This window comes from Dioscorea cayenensis, chromosome 3 (genome assembly GCF_009730915.1).
Source record: "Dioscorea cayenensis subsp. rotundata cultivar TDr96_F1 chromosome 3, TDr96_F1_v2_PseudoChromosome.rev07_lg8_w22 25.fasta, whole genome shotgun sequence".
In the NCBI taxonomy this organism is placed as follows: Eukaryota; Viridiplantae; Streptophyta; class Magnoliopsida; order Dioscoreales; family Dioscoreaceae; genus Dioscorea; species Dioscorea cayenensis.
Genome location: NC_052473.1, coordinates 9,681,818 through 9,691,518, shown reverse-complemented (window position 1 = coordinate 9,691,518; position 9,701 = coordinate 9,681,818). Strand labels below are relative to the sequence as shown.

At 39.2% G+C, this 9,701-nt stretch overlaps 1 protein-coding gene across 1 annotated transcript; it reads right to left on the bottom strand.

Moving 5' to 3' along the window:
• Window positions 1–694: 694 nt before the first annotated feature.
• LOC120250065 lies at window positions 695–8,575 on the bottom strand. The gene is made up of 4 exons (XM_039258828.1): window positions 8,059–8,575; window positions 7,310–7,410; window positions 6,044–6,145; window positions 695–793 (listed from the first exon to the last, which is right to left on the bottom strand). The coding sequence occupies exons 1-4, from the start codon at window positions 8,573–8,575 to the stop codon at window positions 695–697; spliced, it is 819 nt and encodes a 272-aa protein (XP_039114762.1).
• Window positions 8,576–9,701: the final 1,126 nt, after the last annotated feature.

The following is a 9,701-nucleotide window of genomic DNA, read 5'->3' as shown; positions in this document are numbered from 1 at the left end:
CCTTCTTTACAACTTTGAGGTTGAATTAGATTAATTTGCGCCTCCTCATCTTCAGATACCTTCTAGTTCTGCTCTTCCTCTTTTTGGGATTTTGGTGGTTGCTCTTCTTTGACAGTTTGGGTTACTCTTTCGCTTCCTTGACCTCATCTCCTTCTTCTTGTTGGACTCCAGGGCGGTGAGGCACATCAAGCTACCAAAAACATGGATATAAATGAGCCTAGGTCGCGTTCTCTTGCTTCTTCTTGTGAGGCACTCCTGGTGGGGGTGCAATGTAGTCTTTGGATAATGACACCATATTTGAAGTGCAAATGGACTGCTTGTAGTACAGTGGCTTTTTTTGGCACCAAGAATAGTATCCTTTGTTATAGGCGACTTGTAGGCTTGCGAAATAACAGGGTTCAGGTGGACATCGTAAAGATATCTGAGATCACGTAGAAGGTGACCTCGAGGAGGCTGGGACGTGGAGAAGACCTTCTCGAACTCCTTAGTAATGAGATCGACGAACTCGCGCTTCTAGCTTTCCATATAAAGCACCGGGTTCCTCTTGCTCCTCTCGATAGTATATCCACGGTTCGTAACACTTTGTTAGTACTCCCGACGTTAATGCCAGCGTTAATAATAGGATTGAAGTGATTCGGCCATGGTTGGTAGAGCTTTGGATTCATGTATAGATTCCTCTTCTTTCTTCCTCTTGCTATTCCTCATTATCAACAGTTTTGAGACCAGATAAAGTACTCAGCTTACTATTATCACCATCTTTAAAAGCCTGAACAAGAGCATCCATCAATCCGGGCTGCACATCCCGCAGAAGTCTTCATTACTAGCTATAGGAATCTGGTCACATAAGGAACTTAAGGGGTGTCCATTTGCTTTGAGGTGGTGGATGTGGAAGAACCGGGCCGAGCGAACCAGAGAAGACATGAATACGCAGTTAGCACCCATGGTGACAGTCATGCGAAGAATATCATTACATTGGGCAGGTCCAATGGAGACAGCGACGACTTCGGACGCAACACCGGCTTTACAGGTCCGTAGAGCCTCTTCCACCGCAATCTCAGTATCGGATTTTCACTCGGACCTTCACGGCATAATTGATGACGTGCTTCACTACCACCATAATCTTCACCTTCTTCTCTGTATCGCTCAGAGGTAGTGGCAGCGATAGCAACAATGGCGACAGGAAGCTTTAGACACGATTGGCGGCGGCGGCATGCTTGGCGGCATTATCTCAGCCAATCAAGCATGCCGCGACGGTGAACGAGCAGCGGCGGCGCCGACGAGTGGTGGCGGCGGCGATCATCGAGCGGCGAGCGGAGAAGCGAGTGGGTATCGGACATGGGTTGGCGACATTATTTCGACTATTCAACCATGTCTCGCGATCTCTTTGATAAGCGCAGACGATTTTTATACATGCGAATTGTGAGAGAGAGATTTGCACATTTCTTTTCCTCCTTCGTCTTCCTTTTTTTCCTCCGAAAAATTTGTTTTTCTTCTTTTTTTAAAAAAATCTCTCTAAAAAAAGACCCTCTCACTTCGCCGATCCCTCCCCACTTTTAAAGAAAACCTTATATCTTATCCTCTCCTACGTCAAATCCTAACCAAGTCAGCATGAAGATAAAACCAAATCAAAAATTCAAAATTTTAAAATTGTAATTAATTAATATTTATTATTATTTTTTAGTTAAAAAAAAAATCTTATCAAAAATTTTATCTTTTCAACCAACCCTCTCTGTAATCACAACGAAGTGACCAATTTTTTTTAAATTTATATATATTTTATTATTATTATTTTTTCGTTTTATTTTTTTATTTTATTATTTTATTTTATTTTTTATTTTTTTATTTATTTATTTATTTTATATAAATAATAATAATAATAATTTGCCTCGGGATATGTGCTTAGGTGCCTCAAGATTTGCACTTCTCAAATTGCCTCGAGATCCGTTCATCGTTATTATCTTAAGATTTTAGATTGCCTCGAGATATGTATTCTTGAAGGCAATTTTGTAATTTGCATTTTGCCTTGAGATATGTTCTCAAGGGCGATTTTGTAAATTTTGCATTTATGCCTCGAGATATGTTCTCAAGGGCAATTTTGTAAATTTCATTTTTTTGCCTCGAGATATCAAGGGCAATTTTGTAATTTTCTTGCATTTATGCCTCGAGGTATGTTCTCTAGGGCAATTTTTTTTATTGTAATTTTCATTTTACCTCGAGATATGTCCTCAAGGATATTTTTTTTGTATTTTTGCATTTATGCCTTGAGATATGTTCTCAAAGGCAATTTTGTAATTTGGTATTTTGCCTTGAGATACGTTCTCAAGGGTAATTTTGCGATTTAAATGTTTTAGATCGTCTCGAGATCTGTGCTCTTGGATAATCTTGCGATTTAAATATTTTAGATCACCTCGAGATCTGTGCTCTCGGCTGATCTTATGATTTAAATATTTTAGATCGCCTCGAGATCTGTGCTCTCGGATGATCTTGTGATTTAAATATTTTGATCGCCTCGAGATCTGTGCTCTCGGCTGATCTTGTGATTTAAATATTTTAGATCACCTCGAGATCTGTGCTCTCGGCTTATCTTGTGATTTAAATATTTAGATCGCCTCGAGATCTGTGCTCTCTCGCCTGATCTTGTGATTTAAATATTTTAAATTATCACAAAAATGTCTTCTGGACTTATCTTGAATATATCCAAATATAATGAGATTTATTTCTTTTAACAATATGTTGTCCCAATTCGATTATGATTTGACTGTGTGTAATTTTTTTTAAATTTTTATTCGATTTGAATCAGGACATGTAATTTTTTTACATAAACAAATGCCCCCTTCGTACTTTTCTCACAAAGAATTTTAGTGAGATTGTGTGAGAGAAGTACGAATCCTATGTTTTTTTTTTTATTTTTTTTATAGAAATCAGCTATTTTATATCATTGTTAGCTTAATCCGATAAACGAAATAAATTCAATGTTGTTATAGTCCTTTCCTTAGTAACGGATATCTCGAGCTTGGCATAGAACCTTCTCCATCTTTCTCTCTCTTTTTCTTTTGAATGAGGGCCTTGTATTTGTAAACATTTTTAGCCAAATTTTTGATAATTTTATAAGCCATTCATCCACTCGATAGCACCATGGGCGAACTGGGAAATAGACAGACATGGTTATTGAACCCAATTTTTTTTATGATGATCGAATGAGCTCAAATTCTAATCTCCACCGTTTCTTTTAGAGATAAGGACCTTATAAATGACTGTAAAAATTTTCACCAAAATTGAATATGATTTGATATGGTGATACTTGACTTGATGATGAGGTAGATGGGTAGGAATTTGGGCAAATTCTGCTTCTAAATGTCCAAATTTTTTATAATGGACATATGAACTTAGAATTCAATCGTGACCGTTAATATTGAAGATCAAAACGCCTTGATCATATAGAAAAAATTTCAAGAGGATTGAAACTATTTTGATGATCTGATCTTAAGCTAGAATTTGAATATAGTGTAATGACAATCATTAATGAATTTCATGCTTGATTTGTGATTTTATTTTGATAATTGATGGACTTGAGGCTCAATCACAACCGTTCACATTGAGAATTATCAAGGCTGGAGTTTTCATAAAAAATTTCAGACCAATCCGAATTTTTGGCATTGTCCGATTAACACATTGATCAACATTGAACATAGAGAAGCGGTGTCCTGCATCATGGCCCACAGTCCTACTCTCTTCAATAAATCATGTAATCTTCAAATCAAATTTCAACCGTTCAGATTGAAGACTAAACATGTATTCATAATTTGAAAGAAATTTTAAGGCAATCAAAGATAATTTAGTTACCCGATGAAGACCTTGATCGGAACAACACTATCAAGGAAACTTCCAATTTCAACACTTCAACATACATAAGTTTTTATTTTATTTTATTATTATTATTATTATTATTTTTATTATTTTTTTATTTTTTTTGGGAAAATCACAGGGACTGATGTATTTGCCTCAGGAAGCACACTTAACTATGCATGACCGGTCTACATGGAGCCGGACGTTCCTTCATAGACAAACACATGTCTCCTTATTTCATTGAACTAATTTTTATTACAAAAATGATTTTAGTACATAAACGCATGAAAATAAATGTTTTGCCTCGAGAAGCACATTTAATTGTACATGACTAGTCAACCCTTGTGAGGGACCAGACGTTCTGTCATAGGCAAACATTTTTACATTAGACATAATATTTCTTTAAGAAACGGCCGTTGATGGGTGGCATCGGTCTTTCTCCATTGGCATCAATAAGTTGATATGCACCTCCTTCGTAGACGATCTCCACAACATAAGGGCCTTCCCAATTTGCTTTGAATTTGCCCCGGCCTTTTTGTTGGTGATGATGGGTCTTCTGAGGACAAGGACCATCTCTCCTTTAGTAAAAGTCCAAAAACGAGCCATTTTGTTGTATGCTTGAGACATTTGTGCTTTGTAGACTTCGAGATTTTGTTGCACCCCTAATCTTTTTTCATCAAGAGAGTCCAACTCATCCAAGCGGAGCCGAACATTATCTTCATTAGAAATTTCATTTTTGCAATGCCATTCTCGTGGGAGGGTATCCGGATTTCGAGAGGTAAGACGACTTCGGCCCAAACACCAAAGAATATGGTGTGCACTGTGTCGGAGTCCTATAGGTAGTGCGATATGCCCATAGCATCTTCGGGAGTCTTTCATGCCAATCTCTTGTTTTTTTAGACAACGCTTTCTTCAATGACTTTGAGAGGGTTTTTATTGAATGCTTACGCCAATCCATTTGCTCTAGCGTTATAGATGGAGGTATATCTCCAATCTATTTTATGATGCTGCGCAAATCTCCCGACTTTGAAGCTTCTGAAAGCGGGGCCGTTGTCTGAAATAATTCTTCTTAGAGTCCCAAATCTATATAAGATGTTTTCCCTAAAGAATTTGAGGATATTCTCAGTCTTGACTTCTCTAAGTGGGATTGCTTCTGCCCATCTGGAGAAATAATCTATTGCAGCCAATATGAATCGATGTCCCAAAGATGATGGTGGTTTAATAGGACCGATTACATCCGTTCCCCATATCTCAAAGGGCCATGAAGAGGCTGTAGGGTGTAAAGGATTTGGATGTTGATGAATAAAGTCTCCATGTATCTGACATAGATGACATTTTCTAGCATAATTAATGCAATCACCGACCATGGTTGGCCAGTAATACCCCAAGCGTTTGATCTTGAGTCGCATCTTGGGTCCGGATTGGTGCGCACCACATATCCCAGAATACACATCATGCATAACTTCTTGGGCTTCTTCATATGAGAGGCACCGCAGGAACAGTTGATCATAGGACCTGCGGTATAATATATCATTTATGAGGGTAAATCTTAGGGCTCTTCGCTTTATCTGAAGACCTTTTGATTTATCCTCAGGGAGTTTATCATATTTCAAATATTCCATGAACGGTTGTCTCCAATCTTCCTTTGGCATTTCGAGAGTGAAGACTTCCGCATTGCCCCCAGCACTTTCCTCTTCGACTTTGTCGGGGATCGTACTAATGGGTCTCTATTTTTTATGGTTATATGGATTTCTTCATAATTTGGATTCGCCAGTTCCTTTGCTACTTTCGCCAAAGAATCAGCTTCTCCATTTTCTGATCTTGAAACCCTCCTCAATTGCACTTGGGGGATTTTCTTTATCAGATTTTTGACCTTCTTATAATATTTAAGAAGTTCAGGTTTGTATATCTTGTAGTCCCCTTCGACTTGCTTGATAATGAGTTGTGAGTCTCCAAATATGTGTATGTCTTGGATTCCCATTTTGATTACCAGTTCCAAACCAGCTATGAGGGCTTCATATTCTGTCTCATTGTTTGTACATGGTTCCGTGAGGGAGAGAGCATATCTGAGGATTCCCCCTTCCGTTGTAACGAATAAGAGTCCTATTCCAGCTTTGATTTGTGGCATTTGGGACATGAGTGCCAGTTTTATAGATGACGCTCCATCAAAGTATAGTTGGCACCTTGCTTCTTCCACCATTAATGTCTCTTCATCAGGGAGTTCAAGATTAAGCGGTGAATCATCAAGGAGAGGATGTGCTGCTAGAAAGTCTGCCAGAGCCTGCCCTTTAATTGCCTTCTGTGGAGTATACGTTATATCAAATTCCATCAGAATCAATGCCCATTTTGCTAATCTTCCTGTAAGCAACGGCCTCGTCATAAGGTATTTAAGTGGGTCTATTTTTTATATGAGTATTACTTTATGCGCTAGCATGTAGTGTCTCAACTTCTTGACTACAAACACCAAAGCTAGGCAATGCTTTTCAATTGGCGTATATTTACTCTCAGCTCCTACCAACATCCTGCTAAGATAATATAAAGCATTTTCTTTGCCTTCTTCATTATTCTGAGCTAACATATCCCCCAAAGATCCTTCCAATGCAGCCGTATATAAGATCAGAGGCTTTCCATGAATTGGGGCTGCCAGCACTGGTGGATTCAACAAGTACTATTTAATGTCATCGAAAGCTCTCTGACATACATCATCCCATTTGAAAGGAGCATTTTTCTTGACCAATTTAGATAAGGGCTTGCATCTTCCAAAGAGGTTGGAGATAAATCTCCTGATATATGCTAAACGACCTTGGAAGGAGCGCTGCTGCTTCAATGTCCGAGGAGGTGGCATTTCCAGGATGGCCTTTATCTTGGAGGGATCTATCTCTATTCCCCTGTGCCTTACGATGAAGCCTAGGAATTTTCCAGAGAGGACTCCAAAAGCACACTTCATGGGATTCATTTTCAACTTGTATTGTCTAATCCGTGTAAAGACTGTCCTCAAGTCATCAAGATGCTTGTCTTTGGAATTTGTTTTAACCACAAGATCGTCTACATAGCATTCGACAACTTTGTGAATTAAATCATCAAATATTCTGGTCATAGCCTTTTGATATGTCACTCCTGCATTCTTCAGTCCGAACGGCATTACCCTATAGCAATAGATTCCCATGGGTGTTCGAAAAGCAGTATTCTTTTAATCCTTTGGATGCATTTTAATTTGATTGTATCCAGAATATCCATCCATAAAGGAGAACATCTCGTACCCTGAGGTGTTGTCAATCATGAGCTCCATAACTGGGAGGGGAAAATCATCCTTGGGACAGGCTTTATTCAGGTCCCTGAAGTCTACACATATCCGTATTTACCCATTCTTCTTTTTCACAGGGACTATGCTAGCTATCCAATCAGGGTATGTTTCTTCTCTGATAAAATTTGCTTCAATCAGCTTCTTGGTCACTTCTATCACCTTTTCTTCTAGGTCAAACTTCATCTTTCTTGGTGCCTGTTTGACTGGAGTAGCATTAGGATCAATGGTCAGTCTGTGAACAGCCACCTCATCATCCAATCCTGGCATTTCATTATAGTTCCAAGCAAAGCAGTCAATATGCTCCTTTAAGAGAGCCTTGAATGATGTTTTTTCTTCTTCTGATAGTTGTGCACTTAGGAAAGTCGGCCTCGGGTCCCCATCGCTTCCCAAGTCAATTTCAACCAACTCATAAATTGTTGCTTTCCCCTCGTCTTCTAGTTCGAGTGGTGCATTCTTCATCTTTATTTCTTCTTCCTCCTCCTGCAATGTTAGCATGTAACATGAGTGCTTGGAAAACTCAGAATAACCTATCCTTTTCTTGTCTATCTGTGTAGGATGCCACAATCTACGAAAGCCCTGACGCGACTTGCTTGACCACTTGATTTTGCTCCCAAACCTCTCAACTATTGTCTTGAGCTTGTTGGGGTAATGGCTTGGGAAGTTTATGGGTTGAGCTTCATCATCTTCTATTTCTTTAATATTTATGATATCATCATTCAAGATCTTTTTACTTTTGTCCTTATAAAAGAAAATACTTCTTTCCTTTTCATGTCGAGCTGGCACATAAAATGTCTTTAGATGCTCAACTGTTTTTACATTCAAGTTATGCAGGGATTTGTGTAGACCATCAGGAATCCTCGTAATGTATAATGCATTTTCTTCAGTAGATCTTTCAATTTGACCCTTACTTTGGTGTATATCTGCATCGCTCTCATCTTCTGATGACTCAGTGTCACTACCAAAGTGAGGTGGCGCTGATTCTCTTTTCTGGAGCACAAGAGTAGTTTTGGCTGTCTTGATCAAAGACACTTCTTCTGGGCACGGCAATTTGCCCCCTTTGGTTAACTTGGATGCGTTAAGATAATACCTCGCATCCTCATAGTGTATTTCATGGATGCCAAAGGGTTGGATCTCTCCATCAATTCTGAACTCTTCCCCATCTACCAAATACTTTGCGCATTGATGCAGTGTTGAAGGAACCAACTGGTTTTCATGAATCCATGGCCTTCCTAAGAGGGCTTTATAGGAAGCATCAGTATCAATTACATGGAATTTCACGTTAGATGATATTTTTCCAAATTTGAGGGGAAGAGTGATCGATCCCAATGCCTTTTGGCTGTGTTGATTGAAGCCCTGGATAATGATCTTCTCTGAAGATAAGTGGCATACTTCAAGAGCCAACGCTCGAAGAGTGTTGAGGGTCATTCAATTCAAAGAAGACCTTGGATCAAATCAAAAACCGGTTGATCTTTACTCCATCACAAAATCCTGTCACATATAATGGTCTGTTGTGTGCAGTAGTCCCAAGTAATAGGTCCTCATTTGTGAAGGACACTGAAGATGTATGAGATGCATATAAGGCTTCTTTTATGTTGACTTCGGCGAAGTATGCTTGATACTCCTCAGGATTTCGTAGGGTATGTATTAAAGATTCCCTGACTTCAGCTGACATCATCAATGCATCGTACATACTGAGGAGTGCTGGGACTTTCTTCAAGTGTGCCAAAATGTTGTAGTTTGGCTTTTTCGAGGGTTTCCCGGGGGAGACATTCTCTTCTTTAATCATCTTCCCTTTATCTCAGTTATTTGAACTAGGAACCTGTCTTGGCTGAAGTGTCTTCCCAGTTCTAAGCTGCATTTGATGTACATGTGGTGGTGCATCATCTTCCTCCTGATGGAAGTTTAGCTCATCTTCTGAATCATCATGAGCAACTATAGCATAACATTCGCCTTTTTCTTCAAAGTAATCCTCAGTGAGTGTCAAATTTCCCAGAGAAACCTGTCCTTGCAACCATTTTTGGAAAGCGTGACATTCTTCTATGGTGTGTCCTGTAAGCCGGTGATATTGGCAGTAGTTTGGATGTCTACCAAGATGCATCAGGCGTCGCCTTTTGGGTTTAGGCAAATCCAATCCATTTTCTATTGCTTGATCAAAAAGCTCTTTCCTTTTATCTTTCTTTAGTATTTGCTGCTTTAGCAGGGGTTGGAGAATCCACGACTTCTGAAATAAAATTTTGTCCTGATGATTCTGGAGGATATGTCCCAGATTCATCCCTACTCAGCATCTTCAATATGTAACTACCGTAGCCTATTAGCTAACTCCTCTGTCACCCTTTGAATGAAAGCAAGGATGTCTTCAGCAGGCATGACTTTCTTCAAGACCTTATATTTTAGGGTCTTCGGGGTGTAATATGGTTCTCTGGACTTTACTACTGGGTAAGGCTCCAAGAGCTTGCCGTTCGCCTTCTTTACTCTCTCCCTGAATGCTATCTTCTTTCTCTGCTTCTTACTGACATAGGGCCGGCCGTAACGATCATATGACTTTTCTGGA